The sequence below is a fragment of the Hetaerina americana genome, unplaced genomic scaffold (assembly GCF_022747635.1).
Source record: "Hetaerina americana unplaced genomic scaffold, ioHetAmer1.1.p SCAF_38, whole genome shotgun sequence".
Lineage (NCBI taxonomy): Eukaryota > Metazoa > Arthropoda > Insecta > Odonata > Calopterygidae > Hetaerina > Hetaerina americana.
In genome coordinates this window covers 2576238-2595004 of record NW_027286963.1, presented here as the reverse complement: position 1 = coordinate 2595004, position 18767 = coordinate 2576238, and the positions used below count along the sequence as shown (strand labels likewise).

The following is an 18767-nucleotide window of genomic DNA, read 5'->3' as shown; positions in this document are numbered from 1 at the left end:
GGCGACCGAACACCAATCATGAAATATGCCTACATATGGTACGAGTATAATATAGTTAGCAGCAATTAGCAGCTATGCCTAAACAAGGAGGACAAGAAAATACGTTAAAAGAGGACAGGCACACATGCAATTCAGACACTTATTACCGGTTAGTATTCTACAAATTTCGGACGGATAATTCACAAATACAATAGACTTTATATATATATATATATATATATATATATATATATATATATATATATTTTTTTTTTTTTTTTAAGGTAATCTACCGGTCAAGGTAGGTTTTTCGATGGACACAACTACCAAACAAATATTTTGTGACTACTAACAAAACACAACCCTAAATTCTACTCTACACCAGGTCCCTCTTCATCTTTGAGTACTTTCTTCCGCCCTTCATCCCGTCCAACATCCCTATCCTGTTCCTTCCCTTTCCTCTTTTGCCCAACATTCTACCCTCTATCACAGTCTTCAACATCCCACTGCCGGTCAACACCCCCTTCATCCACTTTTCCTGCCTCCATAGGATTGCTCCCAACAAACCCCTCTCTTCGCCCACCATACCAAGTACTTCCTCATTTGTTTTCTTCTCTGTCCATTACACCTTCTCCATTCTTCTCCACACCCACATTTCAAAAGCCTCCAGTCTACGTCTATCCTCCTGCTTCAATGACCACGTTTCCGCGCCGTACATAGCTACGCTCCATATCAAAGTTTTTACGAGTCTTTTCTTAACATCCTTACTCAAAGTCCCCGTCATCAACTCCCTCCTCCTCGTGAAAGCCTCTTTGCCTAGCGCAATTCTTCTCCTTACGTCCCTACTACTTTGACCGTGTTGGTCCAAAACACTACCGAGATACGTAAACTGTTCTACCTGCTCTAGTTTTTGCCCTCCTATTTTAATGTTAATCTTAGCCTTTTTCTTTCTAGAAAATCGCATAACCTTTGTTTTATTAATATTGATTCTCATCCCATACCTGTCGCACTGAATTTCCAATTCACTCAGCAATGCTTGCAGCCCCTTGGCTGACTGACAAACTAAAGCTTGCTCATCAGCAAACCTAACTGATTTTACGAATTCCCCGCCCACTTTCATTCCTACCTCGAGTTCTTCCCATGCCTCTTTGATCATTTCCTCTGCATACAGGTTGAACAGCAACGGTGATAATGGGCAACCCTGCCTTACACCCCTTCCTAACACTGCCCATCCTGACTCCCCGTTTCCCACCCGCACCTGAGCAGTCTGAGACATGTACAGGTTGCGGATTAGCCTCCTTTCCCTCCAATCTATTCCTATTTTCTGCAATATACTCATTAGTTTTTCCCAATTCACTCTATCAAACGCTTTTTCGAAATCTACGAAATAGGCAAATACCTCCTGGTTGTGTTCTATATTCCTCTCGATCAATAATCTCATTACTGCAATGGCATCACGCGTACCTCTCCCCTTCCTTAACCCAAACTGATCATCCCCTAAGTAATCATTTGCCCTACTCTCTATCCGTTTGTTTATGATCCTGAGAACAACTTTAGCTGCGTGGGATATAAAACTAATTGTCCTATAGTCCTCACATGACGTGGCCTTTACCTTTTTCGGAATCGGAACTAAAACTGCTCTCACAAAGTCTTCCGGCCAGATTCCCTCCTCATAAATGCTACGGATCAGCCCATATAGCCTCTTCCTCCCACATTTTCCTAAGCATTTTAAAAGTTCCACGGGAATGTTATCTACCCCCACGGCCTTATTTAGTTTCATCTCCCTTAATGCCCTTTCTATCTCATTGTCTAGTATGCCTGGACCTAAGCTGTCTTCCTCTACGTCATTTTCTTTTTCAATGTCTAACTTTGTTGGTCTGAGTTCTTTACTATACAGTTCTTCTATATACTCCTTCCATCTCTCTTGGATCTTTCCTGCGTCAACTATTACCTTACCCGCCTTATCTCTAACTATTAGCATAGCTCTTCCTTTCTTACTTCCCGATAACGATTTAACTTTGCTGTACAGCGCACCGATTTCACCCTTCCTCTGGAGACTTTCCATATCCTCGCACTGCGTCTTCCACCATGCGTCTTTTGCCTTATTTGTTGCCCGCCTCAATTTATTGTTCAATTCTTTGTACTTCATTTTGCCTAATTCTGTATTTATATTCTTCCATTTTCGCCGCTCATCCATCTTTGTAATCATCTCATCCGTGATCCATGGTTTCCTAGTCCTTTTAGCGTTAACGGTTCCAATAGTGTCCTTCGCGGCTTTAGACAACCCTTTCTTGATCATTTCCCATTTTTCTTCGATAGTACTAAGCCCTTTACCATCCTCCATGATTCTCTCTACCGCCTGTTTGTATTCCTTCCTTTTCAACCCATTTAATGCTTCTACATTCCATTTTCTAACTCGCCGCCCCTGCCTTATCTTTTTGAAACGTACGCTACATTTCATAACAACTAAATTGTGGTCTGAGTCCGCATCCGCTCCCGGGAAGCTGTGGGAATTTATCACACTGTTCCTAAACCTGTGTCTAACCAGGATATAATCTAGCTGATATCTTCCTGAGTCACCTGGCATTTTCCATGTATACCTGCGTCTGTTGTGGTGTCTAAACCAAGTGTTGGTGATGACTAACCCCTGTCTCCTGCAGAACTCAACTGCTTTCTCCCCGCGGTCATTCCTCGTGCCTAAACCGTAGTCGCCCACCTCATCACCATCTCTTCCTTCGCCTACCGTAGCATTCCAATCCCCCATCACTATCAAATGTTTCCCTGCAGGAACACACGCGATCATGTCCTCTAACTGATCGTATATCCTATCGACCTCTTCTTCTTTATGGTTGCTCGGTGGCATGTATACCTGAATAATAACTAAGTTCGTCGGTTCTGCTTTTATCTCCACTAATAGTATTCTATCCGTTACCTGCTCTATGTTGACTACGCTTCTTCCTACCTCTTCATTTAATACTATGGCAACCCCTCGTTGGCTCTCGTCCCCACCGCTGTATATTATTCTATACTTATCACTCCAGTAATCCCCGCTATCTTTCCATCTCACCTCGCATAGACCTAAAATATCTATATTTCCCCTTTCCATCTCTCGCTTAACATTCTCCAATTTCCCTGTCCTCATCATTGTCCTAACATTCCACGTTCCTATTCTAACTAATTTTGTCTTCTTCTCCTGCCTCTTCTGTCCTGCTGCTGCTGGTTTTCCCTTGCAAGGGTTTCGTGAGATGACGACCGCGGAAGCCTTGCCTCCCCCGCTGCCGGGCACGACACACGGCCGATTGGGCCGAGCCCCGTGGTTGCCAGGACTCAAATTATCTCTATTGTCCATCATATTTTTCTAGGGAATGATAATTGAGGTGGTTTTCCGTTGCCTTCCTCAATAGTGTTTTTAACGTTACACCATCACTTACTGGTCGCCCCACTGGGGTCAGACGCCATTGCAGCCGCCTCACTGAGGAACAGACGCTGCGTGGACTACCTTTCGTCTGGCTCCTAACCTTCGACCTATCTGGCATGGGTGACCCTACCAGGAGCAATAATTATTACTCCCGCCAGCACAGCTCTAGGGGTCATCGGAACGCACAAGCCCTTCCACCACGTCAAGGTTGTAGTCCGGGGAGGGATATATATATATATATATATATATATATATATATATATATATATATATATATATGTATGTATATATATATATATACACATTTTCACCCTGCACCCCACCTGGAACAAGGGCGCACGGTGGGGGGGGGGCATAGGACCCCTGACTTGGTTAGTGCTATATTGGAATTTAATCTTGTAAACCCCTATTTTCAACAGCGTGCACATGTTATTTTCTTAGATGTTCCCCCTTTTGTCGTTGCCGCGAATAGTGCGCGGGAAAAACGAATACTTGAATCTATCAGTCCGACAATTTAACTCTCTAATTTTGTAGCAATTATTGGCCTTACCAAAGTAATTAGAGGGGGCCTAATTGTATCTCCAGGGTCAGATGCAAAACCACTCGCTTTATATCTTTGTAATAAGTTTAATGTAGCCCTGAGTCTTCGCTTTTGTAAAAGTTCCCACCCCAGATTCTGTATTGAATGTGTGATACTTTGTGTCCTTTGGTACGAGTTTCCCACTTAACTAGCGACCTTTATCTATACCCTTTTCAATGCTGTAATTAATGTTTTCTTTTAAATGGCTCCAAAACTTACGCCGCTAAAATTCATATGTTTTGCATAGCCGTCGTACGAAAATCACTGACGAGCTCTGTGTTCCACCTGATTTTTTATATTGTTATTTATACCAACCATTCGGTTAAAGAAGATTGTAGTTACATCTCGTAACTTAATTTACAATTCTGTGATCTTTCCCAAGGACGTAGGCACTTTTAGCACCCGAACAATTCTTATTGCCATTTAAAATGCACTTCATCGTTCTCACCCTCCTTATGCTATGATCTACCTCCCTTCAGACACTTAAAAAATACTTTCTTTCACTCTCTTCACCTCGACTACTTAACATTCTTTCCTCCATGTCCCAATTATCAACATTGAATTGCATCTCAGTTGCTCCTGCGTCCATTTTTTCTGCTTCTGTGAATTTCTCTCAGCAATCATCCCCCTTCAACTAGATAAAGAGAGAGAGAGAGAAACTTGGGGAGTGGAGTGGTGGCAGAAGAAGGTCTCCTTCCCAACCCATCCAAGTTCCCTCCCTTAAATTTATTCCTCTGAATCAAGTACAGAGATTGGGGTACCTTTGACTTAACCCCCCAAAGTTGCTAAGTTACACATTAACATAATTCAATAGATAGTCACTGTAACCATATCAGTGGTTGTTCACACTATGGTAGAAAATCAACAAAATTGATTCAGTAAATCAACTTGGTTCTTCCTCATTGGAATAAAATACAGATACAATAATACAACACAAAAAACACAATAATACTATCAAATAATATAGCAATGGAATACCATAAAAAATACAAGAATAAAGTGATGCGTTGCTCTGGAATATGTCGTTAACAAATTTAGCAATATTCTAATGCATGGTTGGATATGTATTTTATTTACAATTATATTTACATTTTGGGGAAATGTTTAAATTTAAGTAGACATTTTGTGATGATTACAAATGTCTCTTTAATAGATTATTTTCATTTTTCATTCGCTACGCCATCCTTTATTGCGTTCTGGATATTTTCTTTGATAAATTCTTCTATTGATGTTTTGTGTGTTGGAATCAGTTTTCCGACGTCTGCGAGAGTAGTGAATGTCCTCCTAACATTGTCCTCCAGCGATTTTCGCTCTTAGACGTAGTTGGGGCAGAGGAGAATTCTGTCCCCCTTCAACTATCAACCATGACGCTTCTTCCATTTTGTCCTCTTTTCCGATATTTCTCCAAAAGTTACTGAATATTCACCCTATCAAGACGTCGACTGATGTTTTTTTTCTTTGAAAACGCGTCAAAAATTAAACACGCGACTCATGAAAAGAATAGCTTACATGTAGTTGTTCCTTTCGGTGGTTTATATTAACGTCATCTTACTTCTGATACGTGGCATAAACAGTAATATTGGCCCCCCGTGGGAGCCTATTAACTGATCTTAGGTGGTCTACCAGAATGATAGATATGGTAGATTTTCTGATATAATACTGATGTTCCTCCCATAATGTAGTTTTGAAAGGGAATGGCCATTCAGTGAAACGGTGTACCTCGTAAAGTATTGATGCGTGTGCTTTTTATTTTAATTTTGGTTAAGTCAAGTTTATTTACGTGACGCTCACAAGAAACTCTTGAGAGAAAAGATTTTGTTGGAAGTAATTTTGTGATACCCCAAAGATCTATTGTGCAACAGGCGGAAAATGTTTGACGAAAAATCAAAATGTTATTAACTGCATGTTCCTTCGCCTTATTTGGTGGTAATAAATGCTGTAATTATATTTTTTGAGCATCTACCTTGAAGACATTGTAGATATATACACCTACGGCAAGAGTTCATGTCGCGTGTACGAAAACGTAAAATGACTTTAAAATTCTTCCATCCGATTATTATGTAACAGCATGGCTAAAACTTATTTGAATAAAAAATTCCCACGATCAGATTTGCTGCTGAGTTAATTAATTTGTTCGGGAATTATTTCAGAAGGCTCAATTGAAGTTATTAGGAATGTCCAATAGCGTTTGGCTCAACTATTTGAAACCTCATGTCAAATGGCGTGAAAACTTTGTAGATTTCGAAGGTGTCATTGAGAATCTAAAAATGATGGATTTCGAAATTGGAATATAACTAACTCAGCTTTTCCACTTAGAAAATTTTATTCACGGCCTAGGTTTTGTTATGGTATAACATCTTCAGGTCTATGCCATAACGAAACCCAGGTCGTAAATAAAATGTTCTAAGTTGAAAACCAAAGTTAGTTATTTTTGAATTTCAATATGAAGATTTTCCACCAAGTCACCCCAGAAATAGTTTCTTCTATGATGGATTTCATCAAATAGTGTACATTATCAAATGTCGACCGTTGGACGAAATGGCCGTTGAAAAAGATTTTGATAAAATATGGGAAATCTTTGTAATTTTTACTACATTAATGAGTAATTTTGTATTTATAATGAAATATTTTTTTACCGCTTCTTGTGAAACCCAAGTAACAGCAGCTATTAAAATTGGAGAAGGTACAGAGAAAGGTTGCCAGATATGTACTGGGGAAGCATAGGAGGATGGAGAGTGTGACTGAAATGTTGAAAACGCTGGGCTGGGAATCTTTACAAAGTATAAGAAAAAAAAGCAGACTTTGTGGAATGTTCCATATTCTTAAGAGAGAGGAAGCTTGGGAAGAACTAAGGAAAGGGGAAAGAGGCAGGAAATCTAAATTTCATAGTGAGGAATGATAAAAAAATTCAAGGTAAAATGCCGGGCACAAAGAATGAATAAAAAAATTTCATTTCTTAATAAAACAATTGTTAATTGGAACACCTTTCCTGCAAAGCTATTCGAGCCCTTCCCTAATAGGGTAAATACTTTTTCGAAAAGATATAAATAATTTCTGCAATAATTTGATTGATTTGTTGTGTAAAATTGTAAGTAACAGCTTAGTTTTGATTTTTTCTTGCTGATTGGGACATTGATGTTGATGAGATGGGGATTTTATTTTTATTTGGTTAAAGACTGGTATATGGAAGTTTCCTTTGAGTGAATTTGTTTCTGACTAATTTTTTAATTATCTTTGGAATATTGATTGGATTTGAGATGTCATGTTATTTTTCCAAGTTTGCAAGTTTGATTGTAATACTTGGGACTTGTGTGCCACCTGACATTATCTAACTGCAAATGTAAGTCATAGTAATAATAATAATAATTTGAATTTCGCTGTCTTGCAACTGAGAGTCTTGCACGGCATATAAGACGTCTCATTCGGTCATTGCAGCACAATTCCCAATCATATGATATCCCTCGAGCCCACGACCTTGGGTTTGTCCAAAAGACGTACTGTTCGGCGTTCGAACACTAATTAATAAATTATTTCCTCTCACTCGCTTTCAATTGAAAATCCATCAAGTAAACCTTAAATACACAATATTCGTCACAGTGTTGAAAAAATCGTATATTTTCTTGAAATCTTCTTCCGGTAACGCAGCAAACATTTTCAAACGGGATGATGTCGACCGCTAACTTCCCCATCTTAAAACGAGAGTATAACATGGAACCAGTCAACTGAAAACCACATGAAAGCATAAGGCAGATTGAGGCTCGGAGTTTAGGCTAAGATGGGAACCAGAGGAAAGCAAGATGGAGGCAAATTCCTCAAAGAGGATGACACTTGTGATAGTTCTTTTCGTACCGGCTGTTTTAAAATGCCACGGAATCGATAAACATATTTATGATAAGTGATTTTCCGTCCTTAACAGACTACTGATGAGGCATATAAAGCATTTAAATTAGACAGTCGAGGGGTTGCAAGAATTGCCGAGTTAATTGGAATTTTAGTGCGATAGATATGAGATAAGAATAAATGAAAATAAAGCAAAGGTTATGCTATTTTCCAGATATACGAAAGTACAAGTTGAACATTAAAATAGGAGGGTAAAAACTAGAGCATGTGGCTCAGTTTACGTATCTCGTAAGCGTTTTGGACCGAAATGGTCAAAGTAGTAGGGACCTAAGGAGAAGAATTGCACTTGGGATAGAGGCTTTCACAAGGAGGAGGGAGTTAATGACAGGGACTTAGAGTAAGGATATTAAGAAAAGACTCGTAAAAACTTCAATATGGAGCATAGCTTTGTAAAGCTCGGAAACGTGGTTGCCAGGACTCAAAATCTCTATATTTTCCATCTTATTTTATCATGGGAATGACAATTGAGGTGGTTTCCCGTTGCCTTCCTCAATAGTGTTTTTAATGTGACACCATCACTTATTGGCCGCCCCACTGGGGTCAGACGCCATTGCAGCCGCCTCACTGAGGAACAGACGCTGCGTGGACTACCTTTCGTCTGGTTCCTACCCTTCGACCTGTCTAGCATGGGTGACCCTATAAGGAGCAATTATTATTCCTGCCGCCAGCATAGCCCTAGGGGTCATCGGAACGCGCAAGCCCTTTCACCACGTTAAGGTTGTAGTCCGGGGAGGTATATACATATATATATATATAAAGAGATATATACACACACACATACACACACACACACACACATATATATATATATATATATATATATATATATATATATATATATATATATAATATATAGATATACATAAAAATATACACACACATCTGAACGTGATAGATGAGAATAGGAATACTTGTAGGTCAGATAAGATCTAAATCACCCTAATTTTTCTAAACTGTAATTGGGGACCAAAGCAAATTCTCATTCATATGCCTAAATGTACACGTACTGAGGTTGATCATCAAAACGTTTGTGTCCGCATTCATCCGTATGTATCCGTATCTGTATTTATATCTCTTCGGGGGTGTTCGCATATTAGCTGTGGTTCGTTTACATCTAATGATGAGTATTTTTTTGGAAGCAGCGTGAAATCTCGAGGACGTTGGACGAAGCATAGACGTAAAGTCCCTGGTTCTGTCAAGTCAATTGTCCAATAGAAAGAAGTGAATTTCTCTCCATTGCTTCTTCGTAAAACGGAGGTTTCTAGCTTGTACCAAGAACACGAATATTTTTTCTTCCCGAATGTTATTTTTGTCTTGGAATTTCTCACGTCTTGACTAAAATCTTTTTCTAAACGCCAAAACGGAGAAGATTTGAACCAGAAGGTCTGGAATCAAAAAATAATTCCTGGGCGTTGGTTGTCGAATGAACACCCCTTCCTGGGACTTAGAAGAACGTTGAGTGTATTGATGTGGAAGAATGAGTCTAAAAAATTACGGTATTTTGTCAAGAGGAAAAAATCTTGAAATCAAATGCAATAACATAAAAGGATAATTAAATAAGAATCCTCCGTCAGGATCTCTGTTGCAAAACCACTGACATTCTAACGGTTGTGTATCCCATTAAAATTTTAATGGGAATTCCACAGCCTAACATCACCTTCTCCTTTACATGAAGATCTTAAGTACTTATATTATACGTAAATGTAATAGTTATAATATAATGTATACGTATATGTATATATACATATACATATGTGAAATCCAATGAAGTACGTCGTCTATAAATAAATTATTTATGTATGTATATATATATATATATATATATATATATATATACATACACACATACACACACAAGTTGTTATTGTACTTGTAGTCATATTATCATATACGTCCTATAAAAATATCATTCTTTACCCACCCAATATTTTGATAAAATAATTTGAATGCCTTAGTGTTTCAATTTTTAGAATGTAGAAATTAGAGTATTGAAAAATCTTGCGTGTCATCTGAAACGTTACACCATAACTGATTGAAAAATAAATCAAATTACCCTGAAGATACATGTAGATACTAGAAAAAAATCGAGGATTAGAATTATGCCACTATTCCCACAGTTAATTCGATAAATTGAACCGTTTTGGGGAAATACTGAGAAGTACAAGAAGAAGTTGAAATAACAATAAGCCAATATTATCCCTTGGATGTCAATTGATACGAACGTACATTTTTTGATTTTTCATCCACGATGAATTGATGACGACCCTGCGAGGAGAGTATAACACGGCGTAAAACCCAAGTTCAGGGCATATGAATGAGAAACTGGAAGGGGAAGACTTTAAATGTAATCCTAGGGCACGGAATCAAGTAATTACTGACATTGAATGAAGTAGCTGTACACAGTGTTCCGCAGGAGGGGAGTCATTCGGTGGAATGTTCGGTTTGAAGACCTCCAAGACCTACAATTCTAAGATCACAGATGTGTGTTCCTGTGTCGAAGCATGGGTAGTTTCAAGGGGTGAGCCATTGGGGCAATACTCCCGCCTTGAGTGATATTTTTGACTTTAAAATATTCAAAATGAACATTACTTGATTCATGGGGGCAATGATCCCCCCTTAGGGAATATTTGTCACTCTAACAAATTTAAAACGAAATTACTTGTATATCGGACAGTGCTTTTGATTACCTACTGTCCCCAGAGCATAAAATTATCCACAGCAGAGTGCGTAGACCTTGCCTAGGCCTTTACAGTAACTTTTTGACGGATCACCCGCTAATATGAATTACAGTGAAACGATTTTAGGAAATAAAAATCGTTATGATCAAGGCGAAGGATTTTTTACACTCTGAAATGGTTGCATTGTAATGTATATTAGCGGATGACTTCGTCAAAAAGTACTCTCACGGCATCTTCCACCGTTTCTATGAATTGTCAAAGGCAAAACAGCGAGACAGTTTTTAAAGCTGGCTTTAACATCGTGGACTGTGGCGCATTGCGCACGACTACGAATGGCTGTGACATTATATGCACGGTATTTCGTCATAACACCTTGTTCGTTAAAAGCCCCCAAAATTTCGGAGTGTAAGAGGACACCTCGTTAGCTTAACTGGCTAAAGCACTCGGACGGACATCGAGGGATCCGGGTGAGAATCCCGGTCAAGGCGAATGATTTTTAGACTGAAATAGTTGCATTGTATTGATTTTGATTGATTACTCTGTAGAATGCAATTGTTATTAAATGATTTACATTTGTGGGTGAAATTGTTCCCCCTCCCTTTCTTTCTCACACCCCATTAAAAGAGGTACCATATAATTCTATAATCATGAAGTGAAAGGAATAAAAAATTATCGCATCTCTAGATCTCGCAGGAGAGATCAGGAGAGTCCTTTTCTCTCGCACCGTCCGCCCGTTTCCTCCCAGACAAACGCCGTCGATTCCAATCTTCTCTCCGCATAATCGGAATCGTTCACGTATCCCTCTCGCGATCCCGAGGAGTCCTGTCTGGCCCCCACGACATTATACCCGTCGGTGATCTAAGCCCAAGAGGGAAGATGACACGGGCGAAAGCGGAATTCCGAATCCGCGGACGCCGCATCGCGATTTCACTCAATAAAAAAACCATCCCTCTCCCTTTCCCCATCCTTCGCCTCTCCCTCAACCCTTCAGAGATGGGCAGGAGGGGATGGGAGCGACGGAAGGAAGAAAAAGAGGGAGAGAGAGAGAGAGGCGGTGGGAATATTTTTAGACGGCGAGATCCGAGCGCGGGGACCATGTAGATGGGCCCCCCTTTAGAGGCCTCCTCCCCTCCTTTCTATTTTAAATACCGCGGCTCTGTAGCGGAGGCGAGAAGTAGGGTGGTGTTGCGTGCGGGGAGGGTGGGGGAGAAAGGAGGGAGGGGCCCACCCAATCCCCTCTCCCTGCCCACCCACCCACCGGTCCTTCCCAGCATCCTCCACCGCCCCCCTCCCCTAAAGAGGGTGCGAGGGGAGAAAGGCCTCTACCAGTCAGTCGTGGCTTCCATACAACACACGACACTCGGCGGATCTCCGTAGCACGTACGGCAGCCCGCTGACTCCTTCTTTCAGGTAAGGGAACTCAGGGAGGATAAGAAATCGTGGTGTGTGCTTGGGGGGTGTGGGTGTCCTCGGTGGTGGTGCGGAGTTTAAAGCCCCTCACCCCTCGCCAACGGGTTCAACAGCGGGGCCCCTCTCTCTCTCTCTATCTCCCCAAGCCTCGCGCTCTTTGTTCTCCGCCGTTCTGGTGATTTCTGTGCATCCAGCCTTCTCCTACTCTTCTAATTCATCCTCGGACAACCTTTCTTTTCCTCCCCTGATCCTCAAGAGATGCCTCGTGTATCATACGCTCGGGAGTTTGACCCCTCTTCCCCCCGGAAGGCAGCTAAAAGAATCTCCTGCGGCGGCACCTATGCAAGGAAAGAGGATAATTATGTCGACAGTGAGGAGCCCTATAGGGGTATATCTACCTTTTAATGCGTGGAACCTCGCACCAGGCTTTGTTCTTAGCGAAGATGGCAAGTTTCTCATGTGCCCAGTGTGTTTTTTTTTCATGAGTGATGATGAGTGAAGCGAAGAATCTTTCTTTGGTCCTAGTTTGTTTTTCTCAAATGTAACACAACTCTCCACGACGTAAATGACGAAATTCAAGACTCGTTTCCCGAAAGGTGTACCAGCGTGCTTATATCCGATGAAAAAAAAATCACGATTAGGATTCCAGGAATCGTACAAGAACTCCCCCCCTTGGGTACTGGACAAATAAAACCTCCGGAGTACGAAGAAGACAATGAATGCGGAGGAGGCGAGTGAGAATTTGTTGGTAGTGTGTTATCTCGTTATCGATTGGTCGGGAGAACGTTTTCAGATCTCTTAGGGCTTTCTTTATCCTGGTCCCTGCGGGATGAACGTCGGGTGCGCGCGGAGACTCCGTCGCCGATATCTTTTTCTTTTGGAGGAAAGGAATGTATGCCCGCTCTTCTCCCAATCGGTGCTCCTCCCGAGATGTTGGCAGCCCGCACTACTCCCGAGTCGCGCACGTCGGAGAACTTGCAGTACGTTCAGGATGACCGCAGAGCTGGGAGATTCCTCCCCCATCCGGGCGGCGCAGCGCTCTAAAAATAAACCCGCACGACGTGGGCGTCGGCGGCCGGGTGAAATTGAGAGCAACCGAGTTTTTCCCCCTCGATCTTTGGTCTATTTATGAGCGGAAATCCGGAGAAGGTGTCGACGATGCTTAAGAGTTCACATCGGATTCTCTAAAAGCGATACTACGACGATTATCAGCGTGTGATACTGCGATGATGGCCTTAAGGGTTTCTCGTGCTGAGGGTAATCCCTGGTTCCCGGGACAAATTCTCCACTTTCGGAGGGCATGATTTGAAGGATTTTGGCACTCTTGGTGGTCTGGCTGCTCCCGGGATCGAAAAATTGTTGGGGTGACTCAATTGTCGACCTATTGATGGTAGGAAACAAATGCCGCGGTGTTACTCCACCCAGAAGAAGCATGATAACCGTGGAAGATCGGAAAAGAACAGAAACCCTCGTCACGTTGTTGTTTCATTCGATTCCAAAAGACTCAATCGCGCTTGGGTTGGTGCGAAACCTACAGAGTCGGAAAGAGTTACTTGTCACATTGGAAATAGAACAATTTATTTATTGAGGGTTTTTTTAACGTTGATTACGTAATAAGATCGAGATTGTAAAAATAATTTAGTCGACACGTCGCCAAGGCCGTAGTATATTTTTCATTGTAGGTTCTTTAACGCTACCTTTAATCTTGGTGGTAATTTCAAGGAGAGACATTTCTTTCTCGATTATACTATAAACTGTGCATGTGTTATAATTGTGGGGAAGAAAATATTTTCTCATTCGGTCCCTACCTATCTTTACTTTGTGACGAGTCTATATTTTTCAACATTTTTTATCAATCCCTATTCGAATGATGGAATATTATTTGCCTTTTTGCTTTAAAGTTAGCCTCTGCCGATTTTTGTCTTTACGGGGTTTAAATCTTAATCTTTCAAATAATAATTGCTATTATGGGTACGGTTTCTTTGTCTGGCAATGATTTGACCTCGATTCTGATCTTCTTAAATCAAAGTACTGGAGTAACTTAAATGTTAACTATAATAGTAGTCAGAATAAAAATCACATTATTAGATATTTGGTTTCATAGGTTAAATTCTAAAGAAACTGCGGGAGATGCCGCAACATTAACGTAATGCGATGAAATTGGATATAAAATTGTCAATCAATGAGATTGACTGCGAAACTTGTCGAAACATTGAAATATCTCTCCTCTCTATGCTTTATTAAGAAGGCTTAACACAATGAATTGCAGTTTACACCTGGAGAGGTCATGGAGGACGAATGAAATTTGAGAAAATGATAGAAAAGCATCAGGTGATAAAAATATGCAAATATGTTATTTCCATTCCGGAATGATCATTTTATTAGGAATAGATAGATATAGACCTTTTATGGATATATGTTGAAAGATATTTATAGATTTTAGACCCCATTAGCCCACTGTTACGTATCACGCGCAAACACACAAACTGGTCTCTTTGTATGAATGCATGAATTGGAGAGAGATTTTTTTGAGAGAGAGAGAGATTGGAGAGAGGAACGAAAATTTCCAAATTCCGTGCAAAGTCATCGTCAAAGATCCATTTTTTTCGCGTCAGAATTTGTTCGACTCCTTCAGCGATAGAATGATTTTCGAGGAGTCGTGAAAAGTTTCTAAAAAAAGAATAGATGCATGCTTCGTAGAATTTTCTTCGATCGTATCAGGAGCAGGCGAAAACAAAATTTTTTCAATTCTTTGAGTGTGAACGACCCTTCGAGACTGAAGTTCATTCATTACATCCCGTCGCCCAGCCATCCTCCCAAAGATTTTTCGGGGTTGAGAAATCTCGCCCACGGAGCGACTTCCCTGTCCGCACACTATGTTCACCAAAGGCCGACCGCAACGGGCCTCCCTGATATCTCCCCCTTCTCTCCCCGCACTATAATCCCATCGTTCTCCCGGAGGCTATTTCCTGTCCCCAATCCCCTTTGCGGCTCGACTATTGCGAGAAGCCTGTGATCGGATATATAAGACGCGGAGTTTAAGGTTTGCGGTGTCGGATTCGTGTGCATCGCGGAAGGGGCACCTCTCCCACCCTCCTCGCATATCCCGTTTCCCCTCCCTTCCCCTACATCCGTCTCCACCTCCAGCCACCAAATATGGCCTCCCCCGTATCCAGTTTCGGCGCCCGGATGGATGGGTTGCCCTCCGTTGGAAGTGTTTGAGGGAGAGAGAGAGAGAGATTGGGGTGGAAGGGAAGGGGTGGGGGGTCGTTCGGAGAGGGGGGATGCGAGGGGGTGGAAGCTCCTTCTCTCCTCTCCTCCTCCCTTTCGTCTTAGGGCTTTGAGTTATTTTTGGGACACTACTTCGGCCCTCCCCCCCCCTCTCTCTCTCTGTGAACCTCGCCGCCTTCCCCTCCCTATCCCCCTTCCACCTTCCTCGTGCGGAGTCGCCCCACCCACTCTGGAATACACATACGTCCGCGGACGTAACGGACTTTTGAAAAAAAAATAAATAAATAAACAAGAGCGATTATCGTGTTCGTTTTGGATTCTCCGACGGTGTGCGCATTTAACCTCGAGCTTGTTTTTGCCTGAACCGATTCTCGAGAATCCCTAGATATAATTTTTTTATGCTGGCAAAGTTCATGGTTTGAAATCGCGATGTCTGCCCGAAAAAGGAATTTTTTCTCGCTCTCTTGGACTTAAGAATGACGACGTTTTCGGATTGATTTGCATATTTGACATGTTTTTTTGGGGGATTGTAGTATTCGGACACGTTTAACGTTGCATAAGGCCATGAAGTGGCGTGCTTTTTAATTCATTCCAGTAGTTTTTGCAACTTTTGGTAATTTGATCAGTATTTCCAAATCAAATTTTCCATTATAAAGTTAAAACGGATCTCGGATTTTTAAATTTGCTGGTATAATCATTTCCTTCATAAAATGTCTTATTAGTATATTTAATACATTTATATCAGGTCAAATACATCCTTAGAGATATCATTTTGTCACTATTTGTATTTTCACGTTCAATATTTGTTTTGGTTGAACAAAAATTATACCATGGTACATCGATACATTTCTTTCCCTCTCCTAATAACAACCAACCTTGACGCGGTGGAAGGGCTTGTTCATTCCGATGGCCCCTAGAGTGAGCAATGATATTTGCACCTCAGGGTCACCCATGCCAAATAGATTGAAGGTTAGGAGCTAGACGAAAGGTACTCCGCGCTGCATCTGTTCCTCAGTTAGGTGGCTACAAATATGTCTGACACCAGTGAGACGGCCATTTGAATAGTGTTGTAACGCTAAAAACACTATTGAGGAAGGCAAAGGGAAACCACCTCAATTATGAATCCAATGAAAAAATGATGGACATGATTACTTAAAGATATAGTCAGTTAAAAACGAATAGAATGTTTAAAAAATCCATGAGTGGCCGAGTAAGATGGATAATATCTCTTTCAAATGAATCTTTTCGATCATCACCACGTGATTTTCATTCATTTAAGTTTATTTTTTAATATTTTAAGTTCATGATGTAATTACAAAGAACTGCGAAAGATACCATGACAGTGAATTTAACCGTTCCCGGTCAAGGTGAAATATTTTTACACTTTGAAATTGTCGCACTATTATGAAAAAAAAATTCAATGGCATTAGCAGAGGAACTTCTTTTATCTGAGGGTTGGAAATACCAGAATTCTTGTGCATTGTAGCCATGATAGCATTACAGTAATGATTTTGAGACATGCTAATATTTTAGAGACTTAACATGCCGGATTAGTCAACGTGCTGAACTTTCCATATTTTTGCAAGTTAAACCATCCCTGGTCATGTGTAAACGCATTTTTTTAATATTTATTTCTTTAAAACATGTTGTGTTCAAAGGGAAGAAAACGTTATTATATATAATGCAGGCACTGGAACTATGTCTTTTATCGTTGAGAAGACAGTTCTGGATGACATTAAGATTGGGAGAGGATATCAGGGAGCTTAATTTTAGGAAATATGTCGTCCTGACCACGAAACGGATTTTTGAGAGTGATCAAAGTTCCACCATTTTCCACCTAATTGGCTACCTATTTGTTGGAAGATTAAATCGGACACTTATTTTGATGGTATATATTACATTTATTGCAAAATGAATATTTTTCAATTATTTTCTGAGAACAAACTAATGATATTTTTCATGGTTCCTTTAAAAAATGTAAATGTCAGTTTTTATTCAATTTTAAAATATGGTTCATGGTCTTAATCTCAGCGTATTTTTAAACCAATAAAATCATGAAAAATATTTTTTAGTCTTCATTTAAGTCCTTTCAGTTGAACTTCAAGTATGATACTTGAAAAATTATTCAAGTATTACGTACAAATGTCGTTCAAAGAAAATATCGAGTATTATCATTTTCGCGTAAATGGTTTTAGAAAGAAAATGGGTTTTGGGCATAGACTAAAATTAGGATTTTTTTCTCCTCAGGTCCAAAGAGAGGACTTTAAACACCCGTAAACAAAATGGCTGACGATGAGGTGAGGTGAGTATCAGCTCAAAAAAACACTGCTTTTCTGCCAACGAGGAAGACAATTACCAAGCAAAAAAACTATGTGATTTTTCATTAACAGCAACCCAAGGATGTGCATATGTCTTATATTCCTTGTTTCATGCCGTGTTCATTGAAATAACATGATAAATGTACGTAAATAACTTTGTTCACTTTTTCTTTGCATGGACTCATTCAAATGGTACTGTAGATGGCATACCTTCTTTGGGTCTCCAGTTGTGCATTGGAACTTACTTTCTAGATAGTAATGTATGTCTCACACACTTTGTATAAAATAATATTATGTCTTAGTCCTTATACGTATTGTAATTCATTTTATGGAATGCAGGTAACAAAGTCGACTGGAAGTACTTGAAGATATTTTAGTTTCTCTATTTTTGTTTTAAGTAGCTGTCTTGATAACAAACACCTTTTGAAAATTCCTATTCAAATTAGCAGGTTTTCAAATATCTGATAATTTCGGGCATATGGCAAAAATTATTGAAAAAGATGCTATTATGTCCAGCATGCCATTTTAGTTTATTAAAGATCATTTGAAAGAAAAAATATATATAATGCGAGCATTGTTTAACACTTCTACTCATTTTAGTCAGAATCAACTTCTATTTCGCAGGTAATCCATTTATAATCTGTACATATGAATGCTATCATAACTTTGATTAAAACATAATGACGTTGTTAGTTTCATATTTCATTCGCAAAACATTAATAACCCTTTTTTTTCTTAATCCATTTAATTAATGCAGGGCTTTATAAAATCCGCAAATTGGTACGTGAAATATTTTCGCTAGCAATATATTTTATATGACCTCATATCATATTTTAAGAGTTTAGTTTAATATTTTTAACACTTAAAAAATGCAAGATGGACAGAGTAAACCTGCCTTTGTGTTAACTGGTGATGTTGTTGGTAAGTAACTTGTGGGTTATGTGACTGCTTTTTTGTTTGTTGCATTAAAATATGATGTGGCATGTCGCAATGAAGGAGATTCCAGAGAATGCCTGCTTCAACAAAAAGCATGATTAGATGTACTAAATTATGTCTGTAGGAGAAGTTATTTTGAAATTTTTCAAAGTCATTTTTGTATTTTAAATATTTTTACTATTCGTTAAAAAAATTTTGAAAAATGAAATTTTCTACAAAAAGATTTTTTTTTTATTTTAGAGAATAGTATTATAGTGATCAGTTTTCACAAATATTCACGCATGCTTGGTACATTTCCCTTCTCTGTTCACACTTCT

The 18767-nt window shown here is 39.8% G+C and overlaps 2 protein-coding genes across 4 annotated transcripts in view; both read left to right on the top strand.

Moving 5' to 3' along the window:
- The window catches only part of LOC139691578 (CD151 antigen-like), a 392922-nt gene that overhangs the window by 136408 nt on the left and 237747 nt on the right, over window positions 1-18767 (top strand). The gene's annotated exons all lie outside the window — the stretch shown is intronic.
- wupA (wings up A) overlaps window positions 11845-18767 on the top strand; it is a 40542-nt gene continuing 33619 nt past the window's right edge. For all 3 annotated transcript variants that reach the window (XM_071589458.1, XM_071589460.1, XM_071589459.1), the window contains exons 1-2: window positions 11845-11965; window positions 17444-17493. In XM_071589458.1, coding sequence (XP_071445559.1) covers window positions 17479-17493 — 15 coding nt within the window. In that variant the 5' untranslated portion in view covers window positions 11845-11965; window positions 17444-17478. The remainder of the gene's footprint in view (window positions 11966-17443; window positions 17494-18767) is intronic.